Source organism: Lepisosteus platostomus, chromosome 14 (assembly GCF_059453375.1).
Source record: "Lepisosteus platostomus isolate fLepPlt1 chromosome 14, fLepPlt1.hap1, whole genome shotgun sequence".
Taxonomy (NCBI): domain Eukaryota; kingdom Metazoa; phylum Chordata; class Actinopteri; order Semionotiformes; family Lepisosteidae; genus Lepisosteus; species Lepisosteus platostomus.
The window spans coordinates 6,800,312-6,826,497 of NC_142624.1; the positions used below are offsets into that span (position 1 = coordinate 6,800,312).

Sequence of the window (26,186 nt, forward strand, 5' to 3'; positions counted from 1 at the left end):
AATTTCATTCCAGATATTGTCACATATCAACGTGGCAAACAGCCATTTTATAACAGCCTATAAAGGCAGGGAGGGAGACCAGGTCAGAATGGTTGGATGACTTGAGAATTACATAAATGAAATGACTACGCCCACACTCTAAAAAATATATGCAGCTTGTTTTCTTCTTCTTAGTGCCTTCTCCTGTTATGCCCCCAAGCTATGGAACTCTCTGCCCAAGGATATCAGAGAGTCACCTTCTCTAAACTCCTTCAAATCCAGACTCACAACCCTCTTCTTCAGAAAAGCCTTTACTTAACTGATTCAATTCTTTACCCCTCAGCTTTTCTTAGTACCACCATCCACGGTCTCCTCTGTATATTGTAATCGTGTTTTATCTTGTGTATTCTTTTTATTTATTGTTGTTGTCATCCTATAAAGCGCTTTGAGAAGCCACCTTTAAAGGCTCTATATAAAATAAAGTTTATTATTATACTGGAACTGTTACCTGCTCTAGCATTTTTTTCAGTTTTCTAACAGTAATTGCAGTGCAGGACACATAGCATTCACAGCAAGGGACTAGGGGTGCAGACACTTTTGTCAACAAAGTGCACAACTCAATTTGTATTTTAGGCACACTTACAAAACTAATGTTCTGGTTTACAACATTAGGACACTTCATGTGATCTGTCTTATTCCCATTGTAAATTCACAAGGGCAATTACTGAGCCAGGGCTTTCACAGGTGGAGATAAAACTCATCTGATTTGTGAGACATTTCCAGATTTTATCTATGACTGCAGAAGTATGGGCATAAGGCTTCTTAATGACTCACCATGTTCATTAATTCTTTCAGGAGGTCCCTTGAAGGTTGTCCCAGGGAGCTCAGTACTTCGTACAAATGAATGTATCCGATCCTCTCTTTAAAGACCTCCTGAGGAGGAAATGATAACAGAACACAAGCAGAAGGATGTAAGAAGTTTTAATATCACAGTTTATGGCACCAGCTCTAGGAATGCATCAGACGCGTAAAGACCTAGGAGTTTGCCTTGAAAAAGGAAAAAAAACAAATGGAGTTTTTCCACTGAAGCACTCAGATCAAACCCTTTACTTTCAGTAAGAAGAGCTGGCTAAGAATAATGGGAAAGGAAAAGTGAATAGCAAACATTGCATCTCTGGATTGCTGAATTTTAGGATGAACAACAGGATGAAACAGGATGAGCAACAGGATGAAAAATTGGAGAATATTAAAGTCTGACATTCTTGAAATGAAAAAGCAGCCATATCACACTGCAACTCACAACTGGCAGCCCACTGAAGCTCAGCAGGTGTGAGCCTGGTCAGTACCTGGATGGGAGACCTCCTGGGAAAGCTAAGGTTGCTGCTGGAAGAGGTGTTAGTGAGGCCAGCAGGGGGCACTCACCCTGCAGTCTGTGTGGGTCCTGATGCCCCAGTATAGTGACGGGGACACTATAATGTAAAAAGGCGCTGTCCTTAAGATGAGATGTAAAACCGAGGCCCTGACTCTCTGTGGTCATTAAAAATCCCAGGGCTTTTCTCGAAAAGAGTAGGGGGGTTACCCCCGTGTACTGGACGAATTTCCCATTAGCCTTTACCAATCATGGCCTCCTAATAATCCTCATCTCTGAACTGGCTTCATCACTCTGCTCTCCCCACTGATAGTTGGTGTTTGGTGAGCCTACTGGCGCACTATGGCTGCCATCGCTTCATCCAGGTGGGGGCTACACATTGGTGGTGGTGGAGGGGAGTCCCCATTACCTGTAAACTGCTTTGAGTGGAGTGTCCAGAAAAGCGTTATATAAAGCGTAAGGAATTATTATTATTAAAAAAGGAAACTTCCGGAACATGATTTTCTACTTGTAGTGCCAAAAGGCAGAGCTCCCCCTCATGGCATTATCACTTTGACACAGCAGGACCCCAGCCAGCTGAGACAGGACCTTACTTCGCTCGTCCCATGGACCTTGGCTGTCCCATGTGAGCATGGGCAGCAGACACCAGAGCACAGAGGCATGCTGCAGATTTGGAGTGACTGCAATTGCGTGCCAAGGTCCTGTTTTGGTTTTTGCATACTGGTGAGTTCGAATTAAAAAATAAACTGCATACTGAATATGAAAAGCGCTGAAGAAAATGTGACACCCTGAACGATATAAGCACATAGAAAATGATGCACACCATAAATGTAATGCCTTATCATCACATGGAAAACTACACATACCTAAACGTCCTTAATATGAATTGCGTTTTAGTAACATGCAATACAGAGCATAAGGACAGCTTTGATGTGTGTATCTCAATAATAGAAAGCGCTTTATATGGTTCAATGTACTTAAAATAGTGTTTTTTTCCAATAAGTGGTAGAAGTGGCATTTGTATATTTCCCTGTTGATTTTGTTTTGCATTTTAGTATTTTAAAGCCTCATTAAGTGCTATCCCATTGAAGAAAGACTCACATTAAGTGGAATTTTTGCAGCAGAGATAACATAATATACTGTACTATATATCAAATAAACACTGATATTATAGCATAATGTGGAGGAGGTGTTAGACTTTGTATTCATATACAGTAGTTGTTTCTGGTGATTACATGCCATTATACTATTTTTAGTACTCTACATTAAGTTGAGGCACGTGTTTTCTACAACAGCTGTTTTAAAGTGTCCTTAAGAATCTCAGAGTCAGTAATAAACAGGTTTTCGCTCATATCTGTGAAAGTTTGTTTTCTAAATGTAGACCAGAGATGCTGCAATATAACACTGTCATTTACTTGTTCTTAATTCCATTCACAAACTTTAGAAATACACTGTTTTCTCATCATTATTAATTCATGGAGACTAACCACAAATGTCAATGACTTCTTATAATAAATTGTAATCCCTATTCAGACAGCTGTGGTGATTGATTCACAGGGGCTAAATGCCATAAGATAATAGTGAGTATCAATGCATTTTATAGATTTACAAATTCCATGTCCTGATGTTGTAACCAATTTGAGTGTTTTTGACCAAAATCATATGGGCGACACAGATCAATAGATAACGTCAGCACGTCCACATTTAACGAACTCTATTACTCTGGTTTAACATACCTCAATATCTGAGCACCCAAATCAGCACAGTCATTGCCCCACGCTTTAAGATCATATATATCACTATAACAATGATTAAACTATTTTCTTCTTTTGTTTTTGCATTTCAATTTCTGCATATATCCTATCTGGCTCAAAAAGCATTTGTATTCTGCACTTCCTGTCCTTGAGTTACCAACCCAAGAAGAGAACCAGTCACTTCTGTGACAGGCACATGTGCTACATCATCGTTAAGCCCACACTTGGTAGTCCGACAGGCCATTTCACATTGACTAAAGCATAGTTCCGGCTCAGCTCAACACATCAGCCAGTGTGAATCAAGCTGTACTGTGAAAGCTTGGCTCAGCTTGGCTTGGGTGTGCCAGTATGAATAGCTCATATTATTCAGTCATCTTTCATTGACCTCAAAGGCTTACCTTTGCAGCAGGTGATTTTAGCATCACGGTAGTGAGAGCTTTTATTGATGACACAGCCAGGCAATCCAGACGTCCCTGAAACACCTAAAATATTAGAAACTATTAGCACAGTAAGGTCTCGCACAGAACGCCTCCAGTTTACGTACAGTACCAAGTGGTGCTCAACATCCTCCTTCTCCTTTTACAAAACCCAAGACATGCATATAACACAATGAACTGGAATCGAACTGAAAATGGAACAAGTAAAGTTTAAATCTCATAGGGTATCATGCCATGCCAATACAATGGATGATCCACAAATGCCATTCCCCATAATGAATGTTATACTTGACTGATAAGGGAAATAAACCTTGAAAGTTCACAATCACCTGTTTATTTAAGAGTTAAGATAGCTGCATCTCAAAATTAAATAGGTATGATTTGTCGTCATGTTCATTTTCTCTGATTATCCTTCAGTAAAACTCACATGGTAACGACATGCAGACTAACACCTTTAAAAAACAAAATTTTACATTAAATGACCTGCAGCCAATAATATGACAAAATATGCTTTTGGATATTATATTATCTTTGATGCAGGGCACTGAATGTACTGACTCTTCCAGTCTTAACAGGGTTTTTGTCTCATTACAAAAACTAAATCATTTCATATGGATGCTGCTCAGGGCTCAAGCTGTTGGCTGTCAGTGATTTATACAGTGGTTCTCTTCAGCCCAGTCAATTAAAGACACTGCAGCCAGCTCATGAATGCGAGCACTGTAGAGTTTATCAAAGGCCCCTTCTGCGGGTTCAAAACCCCACTTGAAGCCTACTGTATCTTGCTAGACAGGAAATAAAGCGGGGCCTGGCTGAAGAGAGATCTTGAAAGACAGAGTCGCAGGCACAAAAACGGCACGTTATCCCCCTTGCTGCCAAACAGACATTGACGCACTGCTGAACACATAGATTTTATAAGCACACCCAAGGCCCAACACCACATAGCTGAGATGAAAAAAAAAAGCCCAGATATAAAAAAAAAGGAATACAGAAAAAACAAAACCCCCAACAACATGGAACAGCAACCAAGAAAACCATTCCATTCTAAGGCCATATATTCAATTTCTAGAATGTGAAAATGGAGTAATGCGAGTCCTTTTGACAGTGTCAGAGACAGAAGGAGGAACTGCTGCTCTGCATATAAGTCTCAGTGAATATAATGCCATCCGGTGGGAAAAAAAACAGAAAAAAAATAACTTAAAACATGAAAAAAAAGAAGAAATAACATTTTAAAGTCTTAAAAATCTTGAAATGTTATTTATCACTATACCCAACAAAGTAGTTAGGCTGAGTGGCTTTCCATATGTTCTTATACTCATACATACTACAGTATAGGGCCGCTGACTATTTTATACTATTTTTAAAGAAAGGTTGGTTTTCTTTATCTTATCTGCTCCTACTGCCATCACATCAAAGACATCAAAGACGTGTAAAGATCTTTGCTCTGTTTTGTGGCAAATTTGCGACATACTGCACGATACATTATCCATGATAATGCAAAAGACCTGTTTTTTTTTAAAAACTCATTTTCAGATTGTTTTAACCAAAAGGGAGGGGGGGGAGGGGAAGCAAGACTCTTAATTACTTAAAAATGTCCAATGAGAAAACACTTTCAAAACACTATTTTTTCTCTTATTCATTGGCAGAGGAAAGGCTGTATAACCATAATTTGTGCAGCAAAACATATATGGCCAATTAAACACACAAACACACAAAGACAAGCTCAGTGCACAACAGCGTGGAAATGAAAACCAAATGAGTCAATTTATTGGACTCTACAGTAAAAAGCTGATATTGGAGGACCGCAAGTGCTGGCTTGTTCACAGGCGTGGAATGGTTGTCTGGTTGCTTTGTATTTGGTAGAGGAAGCAACGAGATGCTGGGAATACCTGGTATTCATTCATTTCTGTCAGTAATTTGTTGGCAAAATCTTTCTTGCTCTTGACTTCTGCCTTACATCTAGCATTTACAACCAGCTGTTGAATGAACAATAAGCAATATAAGAGTTTTAAAAACCTCATAGAAATTACTCAGGCTCCTGGTAGTACCTGCATTTAATAAAAATGACAGTTAAGGCAGTATCCATCTTTGGGCATGACACAGCTAATGGAAAACAGCTACAGACACAGCCCCACATTTATCCCCCACATCCAGTATCTCAACAAATGAATGACATCAGTTCAACAGTCTAACACAATTATAGCCCTTTTGGCCATCTGGCACTTTCAGACTAACCTGTTGAATACACCCTTCTGAAAAAAACAAACGTCGCTTCGAAGCAACTCATACAAATCTCTTGTTTTGTCAGTGAGGAACGTGACCAGGAATATGTCAGTATGGGCCTTACAGGCTCAGAGAAAAAGTTCTCGAACTTCTTTGCTTGAACTTGACCTTGATAAATGTTTTTTTGAACCTTCTTCTTGTAGAAAACCTCTCTTTACTAGACAGGTATTCAGATTGTTCCAAATGGTAATAATACTCCTGAAAGCTAAAAGGTGGTAGGAGAATCATATCTTACAATGAGATGTGCACCCTAACAAGGATACCACTTTCATGTCTTTTAGTTTCAGAGATCCAGTTTTGGAATTGAAGTGAGTCTCACAAATTTATGTTTTTATTCAACATTGAATTTAATCAAAGAACAGAAAAAATAGCATTCTAATTACTGAAGTTCTAATTACCTGACTTATGAATAAATACAATAAAAACAGGTTTCCCCCTAATAAACAGCTCTGATAGCCTCAGCTTCATTACCAGGTTGTCAATATTATAGTTTGTCCAAATCTTCTGAATATTTTTTGCTGTTGATATTTTCAGGCTTCTTCTGTGTGGTCTGTGGGAAACCTTGGACTACTTCTGGAGAACAATGCAAGTGCATCTTATGAAAACAAAACTACAGATGACCACCTTTCACTTCAGTTTTAGTTCTCCCAATACCATAAACATAATCTAGAAGCGTGGGCTAGCATAGGACCGGCAGTGCCTTGTTAGTATTAAGATTATTCAAGAGCAGTGCTTATATGAATGTTGCTGAGCAACACACATTTCTGAATCAGCTGAACTTATATTTTTTTGTCCACGGTGAATCCAGTATTCATCTGAAATACAGGTCTCTGTACAAACACCTCCAATTTCTCTTCAGTGGAAAACAATTGTAAACAATTGAAAGGCTTTACTTTTTAGAGAGAAAAAACATTATTGACAACAATCAAGCATTATTAGGGGAGTATCAAGAAATATATCATCTTCCATACATATGTTTACTTAATGTTGGGGAAGCACTAAATAAAAGCTTTGGTTAATAAAAAAATGTAGACTTTAAATTCAGGAAAGTTATGCTACGCACTACGAACAACTCACAACATTTTGGCCACCACATAGTGGAACCTTGTGGAGTTCACAGAAGAGCAACCGAAATGATTCTTCGGCTTAGGAAACTGTCTTATACAGACAGGAAGTTACATCTCTTCAGTCTTGAACAAAAGACATAAGAGAGACAGAGCAGATTCAAGTATCTGTAGCGCGTGATCCCAAATTCCACAGATCTGATGGGAGAATATTTGTACTCAATAGCAAACAAATGGGATCACAACAGGAATCTAAAAAGAATGAATTTAGGACAGAGAGGAGAATCAGAAAAAGTTGTGGCTAATCTGAAACAAGCTTCTCAGATACAGAGGGATAAAATTTTACACGAGAATATTTGTGAGTTGTTTGTGGCAGCCTGCAGAGATGAAAATACTCATGAAAAATGGCATGCACTACAGTACATGTGATGTCAGATAAATACGCAGTCTCACTGGAAGAGATTTTACAGAGTTGTGAATGAAAATCCCCCTTTGCGAGTCACAAAACAATATCTAAAAGCTATGGTCAAACCATCACCTTAAATCAAAATTTTTACTTTCTATTTATTATTTTCTACAATCATGAATTTTATATTAAGCATCTATTATAGAAAGGATACGTCATCACTGTTCCACTCTATCGCTCGCACTGTCTGCAAATAATGATATTCTTTCGATTTTTTATCACACTTTAAGGTGCTTTCCAAGTCTAAAGCATTTTGACCTTGACCTCATTTACAATTAAAAATATCTTCACAGCAACCCTGGGAGTATTTTCCCTCGAGTTCTCTATGAAGCAATTTTCAGTGCAGTGACATACCACTGCAGTGATTCAATGAACTACCACAATGAAATATTTGTGGTATGTTCCTGGTCTATTTATACAGCTACAGCATTTAGACCTGAGGATGATCATATTTTAGATAAAAAAGTTTTGAGGTAGCACAGTGGCACAATGGTTAGCATTTCTGCCTCGCGGCGATGTGGGGCTCTGGGTTCAATTCCGGACCTGTGGTGCTATCTAGGTGAAGGTTTGTGTATTTCTAAATGTATTTGATCCCCATCTTCATGTGGGTTTGCTCCAGGTGCTCCGGTTTCCTCCCACAGCCCAAACACATACTGGTAGGTCAACTGGCTACTGGGAAAACTGGCCCTGGTGTACTGTGTGCGTCTCTATTATGCGTATACAGTATGTGTGTATATATTATGTGTGCCATATGGTATGTCTGAGGAAATTCTGATATTTTATTTCAAAGAAAGCTTTCATTGATGGAAACGTTATACAGTGGAACAGAAATAGCAAACAGACAGTATAAAAAGTCATATATTCCGGACAAATGATCATTTCAGCTTTTTATGTAATATGCTGTACCATTAATCATCTCTTATATTCTTATCACTTGGATAACTCTTTCTTACTTTAAAATCGTTGAAGCTTATTTAAGTTAATTTTTAAGCTGTCCGATTCTCAAGCCCTGTGATGCTAAGTGAACTGCTACGTTGAATTTATGTACAGTGCCTTGCAAAAGTGTTCAGACCTGTCCTATGGTGCCCTATTTTACAAAATTACTAAAAAAAAAATCAGAATATTTGAAGGATAAGTTAAAAAAAACCCGTCAGAATAAACTAAAGAAAAAAAAACTAAAATACGTCGATTGCACAATATTCAAACCCCTGCACACAATGTTTGACGGATGCAGTTTTGGCCATAATTAGAACCACCAGTCTTTTGGATAAATCTGTACCAACAAGTCAGGACTTTGACTGGGACACTCAAGGACATCCACTTTCCTTTTTTTAAGTAAAAAAAATATTCTAGTAACATTTCAATAGCTGTAGTTTTCAGCACAAGCCGCGGAGTGTATATCTATTGAATATCAAACAATCTCTACAAGAAAAGTACAGTAGTTGGCGAAACTACAGCAAGCTGGTTTCTAAGACTAAAAGCACACTTGCCCGACAACACCACTCAAGCATTTGAGGAAAGTTATGTTTGACCAGAAGTTGCCTGTAGTTGTCTGTTTACTTTGAGATGCACTACCCAGTAGAGGAGACCAACAGGAACACCTGTTGTTTCTCTGAAATCCTCAGAATCAGGAAGAGGAAGAAAATCTGGAAGAAAATTGGTTACACCAGAGCTCATTTACAATTGCTATTACTAAGGGGTGTGTAGAATTATCCATCCCATGTTTTTTACTTGGAAGTTGTTTGTCACAGTGTGTAGATAATGGTAAAATAAGTATCAATTTAATGTCCCTTAATGACAGGCTGTTAGGCTTGTAATAGAATGTGTTACTTTGGAAGGGTTATAGACTTTCTAAAGGCACATTTATGTTTAAATTAGCCTCACCTAGCATTATCTATACTTCAGGAGCATGCTTTAATATCTTTTCAACGTTCTCCTCAGTTCTGAAGAAATCTCATGTCTGGCGTGCAACATTTGAATGCAAAATCCATCCCTTATCAATCCCATTCAGTTCCTGACAATTAATTTTGCGTCCAAAACTATAGGTGTTTTTTTTTTTAATTTAGCCTCTTCATAAACTGTACAGAAAACAAAGGCGGTATATATTTGTTCAGAGATCACGGAAGATTGGTTTGGGCTTTTCTAAAATACGACCTGCAGCCAGCTGTTTTTTTGGGTTTGAGCATGTCCCACAGCCTTTTTCAGAACAGAGGAGGGAGCAGTGCATGTTACTACACAGCACAGCATGTTACTACATTTGCACAGCAAATCGAAGCCTCAGGTCCATTATTAAGCTATTTGAAAAAAGACGAGTGGCCTTTCCGAGAATGTATGGATTGATGCTGAATTGATCGGTTTCAACAACTGATGCCATTGTCTACACAGACTTGACAGAAGACATTTAAGCCGTCATGTTTTGTCGGAGATCATCATTTGTTAGAAGTAGAGAAGTGTGTTTACTGCTTTTTTTCAGAGATCTAAGCTGACATTTCATTTCTTTTCTTAGTTGGTTTTTGATACACGTGGATGCATACTGTAAATATTCAAAATCACCTCCAAACACATTTAACATAGTCCAGTGAACACACCATCGACATCTATGCTGACCAAGCTCACAGCCATCATGAACAACACCTCTCATCCGCTTCATGGGACTGTTACTGGGCAGCGGAGCACATTTAGCAATAGACTGCTCCAGCTACAGTGTTCAAGGGAACGTTTCCTCAGGTCTTTCCTCCCGGCGGCTGTCAGGGTGTATAACGCTGCCCTAGGCTAGGACTGTTAGCCCTTCATTTGCTCGTCTATGGACAGCATGTTTACTCCATTGTACTTTTTGGACAATCAGTCTGTATAAACCTATGCACATTTTGCACATATTTTATTGTTTTTACAGTGACTATGATCAGCACATTTTGCACACACCTATGTTTTTATTTATTTTTATTTATTTTGTTGTCTTTTGTTTTATATCTATTCTGATGTCTGTTTTGCTTGTCTTGGGCTGGACTGCTGTAACACATCAATTTCACAAGTATTATCTATCTATCTAATAACCAGAGACAAACAGGAAGCTGGAGCTTTTACAAGTATGTGGAGTAAATTCCCAAATGTCCAGCAGGCATGTAAGGAGACAGTTTAAACAAGAGCGAGGCAAGACGTACCTTGCTGTTCTGTAGCAGTCGAATGAGGTGCTCGAAGCAGTTGCTGTTAAGGAATATGGCTTGAAGAACGGGTCTATCTGAGCATTCAAACATTTCTGTGATGGTATCTGGTGAAGGAAGCGTGATGGGGGAGACGTTTAGTAATCCTGAACATTACTGGACAAAATACATTACAAAAAAAAAACATTACTGGACAAATTCTTCAACTGGTTCTCCATGCAATGCAGACTATATGATTTCTTAAAAAAAAAATCATATTAGCTGTTAGAGAGATCTTATCACTTTCAGTACAGAACCAGCTGAAGTGGTAGGCGAAACCACTGGGTGCTCAAGCAGCTACAGACCGTACCACGCAGAGGCCAATTGCAGTGAAAGCCCAACTCACTCAGCATCTGAATCTGCAGGGCGATGAATCGGTGCTCCCACTGGCGGGATTTGGAGTTGACGGGCAGGGCGGAGGGGTCGGAGTTGAGGAGCTTGAAGTAGTTCTCCAGGATGGCGCCGATCTCCACCTGCCTCTGATCGGAACTGCTGGCCAGCAGCATCTGCACCACCACGGTCAGGCACCTCAGAGTGAGCGCGGCCTTCTGGTCCACATTGTCCGGGTCCTCGCTGTCCGTGGCGTCGCAGTCCGCCAGCACGCGCATCAGCACCTCCATCGTCGCGGGAGAAATCGCCAGGAGCGCGTTGCGCTTCAAAGACATCGATAACGACACTCAGAACATCCATACATATTCAGGTGGGCAGCTGCCTCAGCATGCGCTGGCTGCAAAGGAACAAGTAATAGGTTTATTCCATGCTGAGAAGAGAAGAAAGGAAACACAACGTTTTGGCTGAGGAAGCTTCTTCAGGTGCCTTCCCCAAATCCTTTTCTAGATCCCTTCTTCATTCCTTCTCTTCCTCCCTGGGCTACCTGTCCCCCCTCTCTTACTAAACCAGCATTCGGGCTCCACACACCCGAAGAAGGCTCCACACCCGAAATGTGTTTCTTTTCTTCTCTTTTCAGCATGTAAAATAAACCTATTACTTGTTCCTTTGCATCCATACATATTTACCACATTCTAAAAATATAAGCCATTCATTAAACAGTTTTAAAGTACAATTACTTATAATTTGCTTACTTATAATATTGGCGATTTTTTTCTTAGAATTCTGACTGATCTGCATTAATATGTACTCATGTACGCAACTGTATTAGATCATATCTAACACCTATATCTTAACACCTGTCACTAAGTACTTGAAGTCTTCACTGTCACAGTGTTAGAAAAGCTTTCGCAAGTAGCTTCATTACATTATTTCGCTGACACTGGGCTAAATACATACAAGACTTCCACGATATTACAAGTCTGCCTCAAAGATATAGCAGAAGGTAGATCCAATATTTATATCGCATTAAGCCCAGCAAGCAGAAGGCTGAAGCATAAACGGAAACTAATAGAAAATATTTTTTTAAGAATGTGTCATCGATGAATGAATCAGCCAGCAGCCATATCACCCTGCAACTCACATGGCAACCCACTGAAGCTAAGCAGGTGTGAGCCTGGTCAGTACCTGGATGGGAGACCTCCTGGGAAAAACTAAGGTTGCTGCTGGAAGAGGTGTTAGCGGGGCCAGCAGGGGGCGCTCACCCTGTGGCTCATGTGGGTCCTAATGCCCCAGTATAGTGATGGGGACACTATACTGTAAACAGGCGCCGTCCTTCGGATGAGACGTAAAACCGAGGTCCTGACTCTCTGTGGTCATTAAAAATCCCAGGGTGTTTCTCGAAAAGAGTAGGGGTGTAACCCCGGCATCCTGGCCAAATTTCCCCATCGGCTGTTATCAATCATGGCCTCCTAACAATCCCCCTCTGTGAATTGGCTTCATTACTCTGCTCTCCTCCCCACTGATAGCTGATGTGTGGTGAGCGTTCTGGCGCACTATGGCTGCCGTCGCATCATCCAGGTGGATGCTACACATTGGTGGTGGTGGAGGGGAGTCCCCATTACCTGTAAAGCGCTTTGAGTGGAGTGTCCAGAAAAAGCGCTATATAAGTGTAAGCAATTATTATTATTATTATTATTATTATTAATTAACAGGACGTGCAGTGGAGGCAGAGATGTTGGAAAATTTGTCTGTGATAAATACAGGCAGTGTATATGTTCTCATCATCTGCCTTGCAAATGTTCTGGTATTTTATTCTACAAATGCCTAAGTGACCAACAGAATGTGAGTATGACAGAGGCCATAGTAGACTACCTCAAACAGGAGAAAACAGGAACCTAACAAACAGCCTAATCTAACATCTAACAAGCGTGGAATGTTTTACCCGACACTTTGAGTAAAAGTCCTTAAACTGGTACTTCCAGTCTTACAACTACAACAGTGTCAGCTTAAGGAAGTAGCCTGTTCAGAACCATTACAAATGATACTTTGCGCAAGATGTATAACATACAGAAAGTATGAAGAACAATAAAATCATTGTTTTCAAAGGATTAACTTAAACACAACACAGAAAGTGCACTCATTCTTTTTAAATGACATAACCTAATTGTTTGTACAGCGGGGTGCATTACTGCAATTAACAGAAGAGCTGAAAGAAAAGAAAAGGTGATTTGCAAAAGCAAATGTAAAACGTAAAAGAGCAAAAACTACATTTTATTAACAATAAAACACAATGCCAAATCCCGAATCAAGCTTTTGGACCACAGATGTACACATATTAACCAAGTGTTACCGATGGAAAATAACATCTTTTCCTGATGGTTACAAACATTTTGATTGCTGCTGCAGTCCACTGCTGTCCATACAACTTTTGTCTTCATTGTGTCAAATAAACAACTGAATATTGTCTTGACACTTCACACAGATAGAGAAAACCCATCTCATCTGCTTTGATTTCCCTTTAATGAAACCTTTGTTAATCAGAATACCATTTTAAAGAGATTCTTTATGCTTACATACACACACCCAACAAACCAATGGACAAGTTTCAATGTGAGGGATCAGAACTACTGGAGCATAAGCTGAATCGGGTCAGGCTTGATCACAAGCCCCTATAAAGCTAGGCAGGACTTTCCCAGTCGACTCAAAATGCAAACATTTTCAATCGATGAAAAGAGTCTTTTGCATCAAAAATATCCTTATAGTAAAACAAGGAAGAGAAAAAGAAATTAAAATTCCTTTTGTACTTTTTGTCGAACAGGTTCATCAGGTCTGGAGACTCACAGCGATGGCTCAATTTTCCTGGTTGACAACAATGCTGGCTCACACCATTTTCCCAGATGGCTCTCATCGCACCACTAATTTTGGGTCCAGCTAAGGTGTGAATTCTCGCAAACGCAGAACGATTCATACAAGCGTACCGGAACGTGTCAGGAAATACATACAATGCAGCCATCTGTATAATTTTAACTTCATTAAAGAAGAGTCATCGGGAGGTTGTTGAGCAAATACAGTGAGCAATCAAAAAAAGATGGAAGATTTCTGTGATGTATACTAATAACGCACTGCTGCTTAGGGACTGATGGGAAACTTTACGGGGAAACAGGACTAAAATGCTGAGCTCCTTTCATTCAAAAAACAATTAGCATATTGACCTGTGTTAATGCTTTTAACAGAAACAGGTGTGTAACCACTACTTCCAATTCCAGAGTTGCAGGGGGAGTCGGAGCCGGAGCTTATCCTGGGCGGGGTACATCCTGGACAGTCCATCACAGGGCTGACACACACACACAGACAGACTCACACTACAGCAAGTTTTCCCAGAAGCCACTAGAACCACCAGAACCTACCAACATGTTTTTGGCCCCTGTCAGAGGCAGCCGAATCACCCGCAGGAAATCCACATGAACACGGTGAGAACAGACAAACTCCACACAGACAGCACCCCAGGTCTGGAATTGTACGCAAAGCCTCAGGGCTGCGAGGCAGAAATGCTTACCACTGCCCCACTGTGCCGCCCAGTAAGTGTAATTCAGTGCTTGTTATTTATGGCAGCACCTGTGGTATACAAACGTACACTGTAAAAATGTATGCCATGCTGAAAAGAGAAGAAAGGAAACGCAAGGTTTTGGCTGTGGGGCCTTCCTCACACCCGAAGAAGGCTCCACAGCCGAAATGTTGTGTCTACGCATGCTTACATGAACTACACTGTAAAATTGTCTCTTCAAAATCATAAAATGCTTCACAGAAGCCCTAACCACGTTCCCTTACCTGTCCTCCAGCCACAATAGCGCCGAAAAGGTGCAGCAAACAGCATTTTAAGCTGTCCTTCAGGTGCTCACACTCTTGGAAGCATTCTGAAAGAGTAAAAAGAATGAAATGATCAAATCCCATCCAGAAAGCAGCTGTGCCTTCATTAATGCCCTCAAATTTCCACCAAAAGATTCAAAAGGAAATGGGTAGCAATGTGCCTTTGAAAGAGCAATGGTACTGTAACTTCCTGGCTATACCACCATGAAAAGCATTCCCCATTTTCTGACTTTCCAGGTTATTCAATGGAGTTGTACAGTGAATGAGATATGTTTTTGAACAAATCAATCCAGTGAACAAAATGAATTGATTCACAAGTCTCCGGATAATTCGTTCAAACTGATTCCCAAAATACAAATTGAGCATCATACTGGGCAACACAGGAAATTATTCTGTTGGAGTTTGACTCAGAGAAGGAAAGAGGAACTTGAAACAAACATGATATGGTAAAAATTAAACAATCCTAAACTGTTACCTTCAAAGATTTTTCACTGGAGATTTCAGACAGCTTTATTCAGCTTTCCAAAAATTCCTGAATGATATCAGGCTACGATAATAATAACAATAATAATAAGCTGTCAATACTCTTACTACAAGGGCCTGATACCTTGATTTGTGTCCCAGAAATTTTTTAAAAATCGTAATGCTGCAGTTATATTATGTTCTGATTGTTTTCCATTACCTTTGGCAATAATGGGTAATCATGCAGTGGCCTTTTTATCTAATTAGCAACTGAAAATAGTTTGGGATAATTCAGTATAATAAATAATGAGGGTATTTTGTCTGTATTTTTGCTTAGCATTTAAGCAGCAAAACATTTTACCTCACAAAAGGCAACTATATACAACTAACAGGCTACGGTCTCATCAAAATAAGTTACATTTCTTAAATTACATACTGTATCTTTCCACGTGGAAGAAGAAAAGCTATCAAGAATGTTAGTTTTTCATTATATATGATAATTGTCTATTTAGCTACATAATTTAAGCCCTGGTTTAGAAATTATTATAATTATTCAGCAATTATGTCCTTGAATATGGTATTCAGTAGTGCTGAGCTGTTCGACCATTAAGTCAAAATATCCTACACGGTACTATAGTTGTACAAAGTAATATGTTGTTCTACAAGCTCCATACAAGATAAATGTGAGATCCAAGCAAACAAAAGTGAATTAACTGAACTTAAATAGCTAGTTTCTAGCAAGATTATGACAGATTAAAGAATTATAATGTGTCATGTACTTAAATATTATGGACTGTTAATTATACATTAGTATAAGTAAGTTACAAGTGAATCTAACACTCCTGTAATGTTTTTCAGATCCTGTTTCAGATTCAGATCTAGACCAAACTCACAACCTTGTTTACTAGGTATGCAAATATATAACCACCTTAACTGGTGGTAAATACCACCTTAACCATACAAAGTAAACTAAGGGTTTAATAAATTCACATACACAGACTCCTAATTATTCAATTTTTTTTCTGCATCTCAAATAACTCAACATTGAATTGATCAATCTAAACCCTTTTGGTTATTTTAGATAAGACTGTTTTGAGGTTGGAGGTTATACTGGGAGGTTCACAGCACTGACCATTCTTGTTTGTTAGAACACATCCATTTGTCACAGGGAAACAAACTGCACTTTTCTACAGCTGAAGATTTGGTCATCAGAGGTCGTTGAAGCACAAAGTATAGATTACGAAATGAAACAAAGGAGAACAACCTGCATTAAATGCACAAAACTTGTTCATACAGGTAGGTACTTCCTACCGTATGTAAAGGTGAATCAGATTCACTTTGAAACATCAGAACCGCCTTCTGCACTCATTACCTAGCCATCTACAATGCTACTAACAGCTCAAACATTATATAAAGGTATATCATTCTGATCTTACATTTTATATGTGCAGGCTGAAAATCCTTGAGTGACAATCAGAGCGACACGTGAGAAGACTGTGGTTTTGAGAAGGGGTTTGTAGGTTTTTTTAAAATCCACTAGAGCAGAAAAACAACAAGACACTGAACTGAAACACTAAAGGAATCTCACAAAAGTTCAGAATCCGTAAGAGAGTATCACAGTGCACGGCTTAAGTGGAGGGGAAATTCAAATTTCAGGGTCACTCAATGGAGTCCATGACAAAACTCCATGCAGCTACATTCTTTCCTGGGGTATGCCATGTGAACCCAATCGTGAAACAGCAGCTGGAGGGAGGCCAACTGGGAAAGCCTGCCAGCATCTTGTCTGCTTCACTTAAACGTCCTGCTGCTGCTGTTCTTCAACGTGCTCTCATTTCTACGTCCTCCAAAAGGCGAAGGAAGCTCAGCCCTTTTCTGTACAGACCTTTGATACTGTAAATCCACCTGTATGAACATCGCAGCTTTAAATATTGGAAGTAGGTTACAATACTGATTTATTCATATTCATATGATTGATTAAGCAAGCATCGCTAAAGGGCCCAATACCTGAAACAGCAAAGGTCCACAAAAGGTCAAAGGTCAAGAGTTAAAGGTCAAAGATGGCTAAATTTCTATAGAAAGCAAAGGGGATTGAAGGATGTCTTTACAGCGGTGTTACCACCTTGTATCTCATCTTGTCAGCTCTCAGCAGCAAGCCTGGGTGTGGAGAGTACTGGGACAGCAACGCCATTGTAAATGGTACAGTTTGATCAGTAGGTGTCACTCTTTTCTCTGGCCCAGTATGTCCAAACCAGCGCCCCAGTATGGAGACACTGAACTCAGTTTTGCTGGAGGTGTTGTTCTTCTGACAAGGTTCTGACTACATGGCCATTAAGGATCCCAGGTTACTCCCTGAAACCCGGGAGTTGCAACTGAAATTAAGGGTTAACATCCACAAAATAACCATAAATGAACATGTACATCAAATTACCTGACATACTGTATATACCAAAAATAAACTGATTTTCTATTGTTTCTGGAAGGTTCTCAAAGAATAGCAGTTTGATCTGAATCCAAATGCCGCACACATACTTTAGTAACAGTAATTATAAGTTCCCAGTTCTTCTACTGGGGAACCAGAGATGATACTGGATTTGATCCAGCCACATTAATTTATTCTCATTGAAATACAAAGCATTCAACTTTGTTTACCTTTAAAACTGGGGCTGTCTAAATTAGCCCCCATGTACAGTTCTCGTAGCTTAGTCTTTGAAACTGTACAGTACAGTTGGGAGGAAGGCCATTCAGTTCCATGTCTTCATATCCACCAAAAAAAGAAAATCCACCAACTTCTGCAACAGAGGAGTGCTGCTTTGACCCTGTTCCCCAACGTGTCTAGAGTGGTGGTTTACTAAAATCATCTAAGTTGGAAAAAATCCCTTTGAACGAAAAATGACATTTTCTGTACCACGGACAGGGACTGGAGAAGAAGGAATCCTTTCTCACTGTTTCTGGAAGCTAGCTTTCAACATTGATACAGTAGTGCCAGTTTTGCAGCTGCACTGTATTCTCAACAACTGGGTTTAATCAAAACGTAGCAGATCAACATGTCAAGCCTATTCATAGTCCACTATACAGTATAGCTTTAAATCAAATTTTTAACATGCTGAAATAGAAATGTATTTTTATATTAAAAAAAGTTATGTCCAGTTTATCCACCCATCAATTTTCTAACCGTTTCTTGAAATTCAGGATCAAGGGACAGCTGGAAACCATCCCAGCAAACAACAGGCGCAAGGCAGGGATTATCTTCAGTCAGGAGGCATAAACATTCTTAACTTACTTACAATTTTTAAGAGGGTAACAGAGTTTGTGAATCACAAACCCACTATGAAATTGCACAGTACAAATGATGATGTCATTACCCTCAAACTGTTTCTTTCGAAATACAATACTTCTGATTTACAGCTTACAACCTTTTATATCTGCCAGAGATATTTCTTTTATATTTTGGAGTCAATAGGCGAGGATTTTGGATATCTAGCCTATATTGGTAAAAGTATTTCCTGTTGTGAGGGAATATTAATATACTCCCCTGTGCATAAAATCCATCTCCTTGGAAAAGTATTAAAGTGAATTGTGAAAAATAAGAGCCATAAGGTTTAATTCCTGGAAGTTTATGGTACTGTAGTTCTTTTTCTTGGTAGTTGATGGACACACTGCTTTCTTAAATTGGCAGTTTTGACAGGTATGATTGAAGTATTTCAGTATGCCAACCACTATAAGTAGCTATTATGTGGGCTGGAAGTGAATAATTACTGCAGTTCAATTAAAGACCAGCTACACTTGTAAAACAAAAAAAAATTAAGACCATTAATTATCACCCCATATGCAAATGTTAAGTACTGTAGGTGCTAGAAGAAAATGAATTAGTCAGCACTACAGTTCTGACACAAGATGTCAAAGCACAATTTAAGAACCTATTTCTTTTTTCCCAGTCAAAGTAAAATTACACCATTAGACTACATTAAATATGATTTTGTGAACATGTCCTAAATAATCAATTTTCAGTAAAAAAATATCTACTTAACTGAAAATATTTATAAAGATTGTATTATGTAAGTGCATTGTATGTCAGGAACACTGATTACATACATGCATAAACAAAGGAAACAAAGACAAATTAAATAAGAAGCCAAATTACTATGTTTTTTTCACAAAAACTGTTCCACAGTTTCAGAAGAACTAAGATGATTTAAAGTGAGAAATTCTGAATATCAACAATACCCTAAGAAGCTTAAGAAACAAATCCACAAATCAGATTTATAAATAACAAGAAACACTTAACACTTTGCCTGTAATACACAGATGGACTGCATGTTTCAGTTAAATAAATAGACGTTCTATAATTATACAAAGAGAGAGCTATCAAGAAATATTTTTCACGTTTCTATACTGAAAGAACATAAAATATTTTTCCTTGAGATGCTCAAATGGATGCAAGACTATCAATTTTCAAACACTTAAATTCCACATTCATTTAAAAACACTCCCCTTACGTGTTAGAAGGTTATTACGTCTGTATCTGTATTTTGTGTTTCAGTGCGTGCAACAAAAAACATTTTTAAGAGCCTGGTTTCTCCACAAAATTAAGCTCTGCCACGGGCTTGGACTTTATTATTGTCACCATTGTAACAATGCAATTCTATGTGAACGAGTAAAAAATAAGTTTTCTGCTTTTGGCATTTTGCAGTGTAAATCCTACACAACTGTAGTACATGTATGTGGAATTAAGCAAATACACATCTATTTTATTTTTGTATTTTATTTGTGAATTCATATGTATTAGTATGGTGCAGGGCAGCGTGGTGGGGCAGTGGGTAGCATTACTGCATTGCAGTGCTGGGGCCCTGGGTTGTACTCCAGACCTGGGGTGCTGTCTGTGTGGAGTTTGCATGTTCTTCCCACGTTTGTGTGGGATTTCTCTAGGTGCTCCTGGTTTCCACCCACAGTTCGAAGACATACCTATAGGATAATTGGCTTCTTGGAAAATTGGCCAGGGTGTGAGCGTGGGCATATTTGTATCGATGTGTGCCCTGCAATGGACTAGCGTCCCATCCAGGGTGTATCCTGCCTCGTGCCCATTGTTTGCTAGGTCAGCCTTTGACCTCTCTGGGACCCTGCACTGGATAATGAGGCTAGAAACTGGATGGATGCATCTACATGTATCTACAGTGCCCTCCAGAATTATTGGTACCCTTGGGAAAAATGAGCAAAAAAGACTGTGGAAAAAATGTCTTTGCTGTTTATCGCCTTGACCTTACACTGAACATCTGAGAGAAATCTAACCTTTCAGTGAGGTAAAAGTATTCAAAGAAAAGAAAAATCCTTATAAAAAATAAACAGTTTGATAAATAAATAAAATAGTTTGGGTGCACTGCTGAAAGCACTGTATGATGCAATATCATTAATTAAATCATGTTGTTATATTATGGGATCTTTGACATGGTTTTTCCACATATGTGCCATTAATCTGAGTTGGATCCTCCTGAACAGTTTTAAATTCATGAAATTGTTTCATCTCGACACATCAAATTTGGCATACACGCAACGAAGATGGCAGTTCAGCTCTCAACAACACAACTGTTTCAGTGTTTTCTTTCACTTTTATATTTGCGTCAGTAGGCCTTACCATAAGAAGAACCCTTTGTTCATTTAAATTAGTCTTTTGAGCAGTGTTTGGATTTATACTGTCACGCAGAACTGTGAAAACCACCGGATATCACTCTAGATACAAATCAATACTCATCTGACAACTCAGTGCTGTTCAAAGTCTATCAGGTTCCATGCCCAGTAAGGGCAGCACGTTCCCATTTAATAATCTGAAGTGTAAACTGAGTATAAAAAGCAGAGCCAGTGTTTCATTGTGGATTTGTTTCTACACCAGCTACAGACACGCTCCCTTTGTCTAGGACTTGCTGTTACAAGACCGATGAGAAAAAGAGTTAATTCTCACCATCATGCGAGCCTTAGCTACAAGTTTCTAAAACAAAAGCCTAATTCTCCGCTCATACCACAGCCTCCAGGCAAAGTACTCAGTGCAAACATGCCTGACACAAACGATCTTCCTTTCTGGTGAGCAGGAAATTGTAGTTTTGGAACTCTAGATTACAGTTTCTAGATGCCCATCACATCTTTTTCTATGCAAATAATCCACTACATATTAAAAAAAAAAAACAATAAATGCAAAACTGCTTAAGTTAAACCTGTTGCAGTTTCTAAACTGACAAGAAAGAAAAGACTAAAGACAACATTTTATAATCTATTGGCTAATCTAAAAGAATTATGTTCCCACAACAAATGTAGATCAAATAGCATCCATATTAGTGTGGAGCGGTGGCTCTCTGGCTAAGGATCTGCACCTGCGGCTGGAAGGTTGCCGGTTCAAATCCCACTGCCGTCAGAGGAATCCTACTCCATTGGGCCCCTGAGCAAGGCCCTTAACTCCAGCTGCTCCAGGGGCGCTGTACAATGGCTGACCCTGCGCTCTGACCCCAAGCTTCTCTCCCTGCCTGCGTGTCTGTGTCTCATGGAGAGCAAGCTGGGGTATGCGAAAAGACGAATTCCTAATGCAAGAAATTGTATATGGCTAATGAAGTGATCTTCTCTTATCTCTTATCTTATATAGTGCTCAAAGCTTCATTGTCTTAACTGATGAACTGGATTTTGTTGGTGAAGACAAAACAACTCATAAAGCATACCTTTCTTTTTTTGTTATTGTACGCTTCTTTTTGCCAAACTGTAATTGATATCCCCACCTCTTCTAATGTTGTATCTATTATCAGTGAGACATCCACTTTAAAAACTATTCAGAAATGCTCTGGAGGACTTGTAGCAGACACTTCAGTGAATTCATATTTTTGCTTTTGTTTGTGAAACTTGAAATTATGAGTCGTTATCCCCTCCAAACAAATATGTAACTGGCAAAGCCCCATTGTATTTGCCTATGCAAAGGCAGATTCCTCAAGCAACCCACACCTAACTTGTCTTTTTGGGTGTACTGGAACTATGAGACTGGGAGTTTCGGTAATTGTGCAAAGTCAATGTATACAGTAAAAAGAATAACAACAGAGAAACATGCCTCATTTACACAGCCTTTTACAAAACCTCCATTATGGGAACTTAACAGTGCAAGAATCATATTCAAAAGGCATTTTAATCTGCATTTTAAGACTATTACTTTTTATAAATCTACACACCAAACAATGTATCTTGATGGTTCACAAAAAAACAGCGTGAAGGCAGAAATACTGTTTACCAGTAGCACGGAAGACTATACTGGGTGTTTGCTTTAGTCCAAAGAATCAGCTCTTGAAGAAGGGAGCTGCTAAACTGGAGAGTGTGACAGTATAACTGACATGAATTACAACAAAAAGTGCAGTGAGCAGTAAACCACACTCGTACAGTTTGGATAAACCTTTAATTATATGTCTCTTGGCAGACAAAAAACAATTAAAAGTAATGATTGTGACAGCCATCGTTATAGATCAATCATGAAAGCAGTCAGTTGTGTAAGGGAAGAGCATGAATATGCATTGAAATGAGATAACATTTATCTAATTATGATGAGATTCTGTTGCTAATATTGTTAATATTAATTATAGAATAAGAATAAGAACAACACAGCTACAATAATAATGTTGAAATGCAATGCTGTCTCATGAAAATGCAATATATTTTCTCCACGGTGCTGACTGGCCTCCATGACAGACTGCAGAACGAAGGGAAAAAAGTTTCTTGTGATTTAATGTCTTCATCAAGCGAAAAATTCAAAATGAAAAGGCCGTTCCAAAGGTTCTGGTTAAATGTTTAGCAAACCATACCAGTTTCATTTTCTAAAACGTCAACCCCTGGTGTAGTGAAGGAAGACACACTCATTTAGGACTAAAAACATTCCCATAGTCCCACGCTTATCACGTGCAAACATGAATTGGTTTCCAACCTTCCAATTTAGGAATTGTGAGTTAACGGAGTCATAAAAACAGGACTTACGGTAAAAGAAAGGGATAAATTCCACAGTCAGAGGAGCTGCTTTGTACTTCTGCCTGCTCTTCTCCACCGTATTAACCTGCACCCTGCGAGAACATCGGAAGATTTGTTGTGATATGAGGCACAAATGAAACTTTCTGTGTACAAAGTCTTCTTGAGGTGAACAGCCATTCTGTGAGGGGAATGTGCCCCACACATCACAGACCGCATGTAAATTTTCCACATTCCTCTCAATCAGGGCTTGATCAACAACAATTCTATTGAAATGGAGGAACCAGTTTGAACCATCAGAATTTCCCCACACAAATTTCACAGCAAACATTAGGACTGCAACATTTTGGGGATTTAACACTGGAGGCATTTGCATTCTTACAATATTTGACAAATTAAAGTCATTAGCAGCATGACTGGAATAAAGTCATGAGTACTTTGCAAAGGTTTATACAACAGATGGCATCAATAACAGGTCCCATGACTGAACCAAGGACCAATAAACCAATTAGTTGGACTTGTGTTACTAGTAAAGTTATGAAAGCAAAAGATACAGCTGAATAAGAAAAATACACAGAAAAATGGCATTTTAAGAATTGAGAAAGCAAAGGCCTTGTTTAACACAGTGGAATACTTTGAACACATAACAAGGACAGAAGCATATGATGTTGTATATTTGGAGCCCATAACATTTTTATAAAAGGTCCCTCATAAAAGGTTAATTCTCGAAATAAAAGTCACAGGACTCCAATATAATGTCTACACATTCATTTGCAAGTTTAACTAACAGGAAGCATCACATAATCCCAATATAAGCGCCATAACCTCTATACGGGTGAATGTAAACAAGCCACGTATGGCAGGGGTCTGTTTTCAATTATTTGTTCTTTCCGATCTGTACTAACGATTTCAATTCTGGAAACCATCACATCAAGCTAGTTCAGATTGCAGGGAATTCAGGAACTGGGGAAACCATAATCACAACGAGTGGCAATACTTCAATGTTGTCACACATGGAGCAGACAGGTCGTGAATAAGCAGAACCACTCCTGGACTCAAGGCATTGTCATACTGTATACAGACAGGTCAAAGGAACTAAATCTCTTCAGTCTAGAAAAATAGAATTTGAGAGAACATTTGACCCAAGTGTCTAAAACATGAAGGCTTATAGATACAGCCAAGCTGAGGAATTAAATTGTTCAGTCAGTGGAAGGAACTCTTCTGCAAAATGTCTTTTTATGTATTTGATGAAGAAAATAGTTTTTAGATTACATTTAATTTGAAGGTCATTCCAATTATATAAGAAGGGTAGAACTACGGCTTGGCAAAGCTTTCAATAAAATAATGCACGAGTTTGTAGCAGACTTTACTGAATGATTAAATGTGGGTTTTTAAGGACACAGGCTTCCAATGACAAAACCACAGTTCTGATAAACAGCCAGGGCTATGGACACTGGCAGAGAGTGATGTAATTTTACAAGTAACTGCCAACATCCCTAAAAGGCAGCAATAAGTTTGTTTTTTCTTTTCTGCCCCTCTGAAGGAAAACAGTTGCACATTGTTCATGGCTTCTAAGCCATTCGAAAGTTAGGAACTCTGGAAATCTACAACTCAGGATACAAACTGAAGCCTTAACCTTCGGTAGATTCTAACAACACATTAACCAGAAAGTAGAAACGTTGAAGATTAACTTCAATAAAGTGTGAAAAAAAGTTAAGCTTAAAAACAGAGAATAATACTGCTTGAAAGTAATCAGGAAAAGTCACAAGATATGTTTAACTAATGAACACCCAAGAGAAGAGTGGAGATATATATATTTTCAGAGGCAAGTCTTTGATAACCCTAAAATACCAGAAAGAGCCATAGTGTAAGATCTGCAAAAGATACTTAATATAAAGAGAGTTAACATACCCCGACATTCGGTGCCTCCAGTTATAGTAGGGGTCATAGAGGCTCTCACAAAACGCGAGGGCATGGCGCACAAACTCCTCTGCTGGAGTCTGGTCTGCTAGCTCTTTTTCTTTGGTCTTGCTCTTCAGCTGCAACACAAGGAACATGAAAAGGCAACATTTTCAGACTGGCTTGTGTAAAAAATTGGTCTCGATACGAGAATGTTTGTTTGTGTCTGTGTGTGACCTGCGATGGACTCCTGTCCAGGGTGTATCCCACCTTGTAACCCACTGCTTTCCAGAACAGGCTCCGGCCCACAGTGACCATGAACTGAATATGAATACTGAAAGTGATGTGATGAAGAATTGGTACTGGTCCCCCTCTCCCGCAGCCAAAAATGCATGCAGTACCCCTCAGGTGTCCACCATTTTAAACAATGCACAATACACAGAAACATCAGCATCAACTGAAGGAGAAAATCACTATAACATCTTGGTTACAGAAGCTCAAGACGTTACAGGTGTTCACAGCACCCTGACTAGCTCAAATTACCCTGGAGGCATTTATTCATTTGGGGAAACTGCATTCACAGTTACTGAAGGTAAACGACCTACAATGTTTGAACTGATGTGAACAACATACACTCTGAAGCAGGGTTTTGCTGAGCAACTCTGAAACCCTGTGCATTTGCCTTGGTAAACCATAATTTAATGTTAGATTTTATGTTTTACGAAACTAGAGGGCATCATTTTTGTCTACATTTCTCGTCTTTGTCCTGCTAAGAACATAAAAATCACAGCTTGTCCAATCTAAGGTTCCCACATACATCCATTTTCTAACTGCTTCTTCCAGTCCTGGGCTGTGGAGGGGGGAGGCTGGAGTCTATCCAAGCAAGCAACAGAGGCAGACGTAAAAACAGACACACTCACGCCAGGGCCAATCTTCCCAGTAAGTATTACTTTGGGCTGTGGAAGAACACCAGAGCACCAATGCAAACAGAAGGAGAACATACAGAAAAAACGCCACACAGACAGGAACCCAGGTCTGGAACCAAACCCAACACTGAACAGCAGCAAAGCTAACCACTGCATCACTGTGCCGCCCATCAACG

At 39.1% G+C, this 26,186-nt stretch overlaps 1 protein-coding gene across 2 annotated transcripts in view; it reads right to left on the reverse strand.

Annotated features, from left to right (window-relative positions):
• nbeal1 (neurobeachin-like 1) overlaps window positions 1-26,186 on the reverse strand; it is a 132,267-nt gene that overhangs the window by 60,837 nt on the left and 45,244 nt on the right. Inside the window, exons 5-12 of one of the 2 annotated variants that reach the window (XM_088606747.1) lie at window positions 25,097-25,224; window positions 23,198-23,280; window positions 14,708-14,793; window positions 10,896-11,202; window positions 10,511-10,617; window positions 5,426-5,512; window positions 3,501-3,584; window positions 814-912 (exon numbers count right to left, since the gene is read on the reverse strand). In XM_088606747.1, the coding sequence (XP_088462873.1) occupies window positions 814-912; window positions 3,501-3,584; window positions 5,426-5,512; window positions 10,511-10,617; window positions 10,896-11,202; window positions 14,708-14,793; window positions 23,198-23,280; window positions 25,097-25,224 (981 nt within the window). The remainder of the gene's footprint in view (window positions 1-813; window positions 913-3,500; window positions 3,585-5,425; window positions 5,513-10,510; window positions 10,618-10,895; window positions 11,203-14,707; window positions 14,794-23,197; window positions 23,281-25,096; window positions 25,225-26,186) is intronic. The other variant, XM_088606748.1, reaches the window with a different exon arrangement.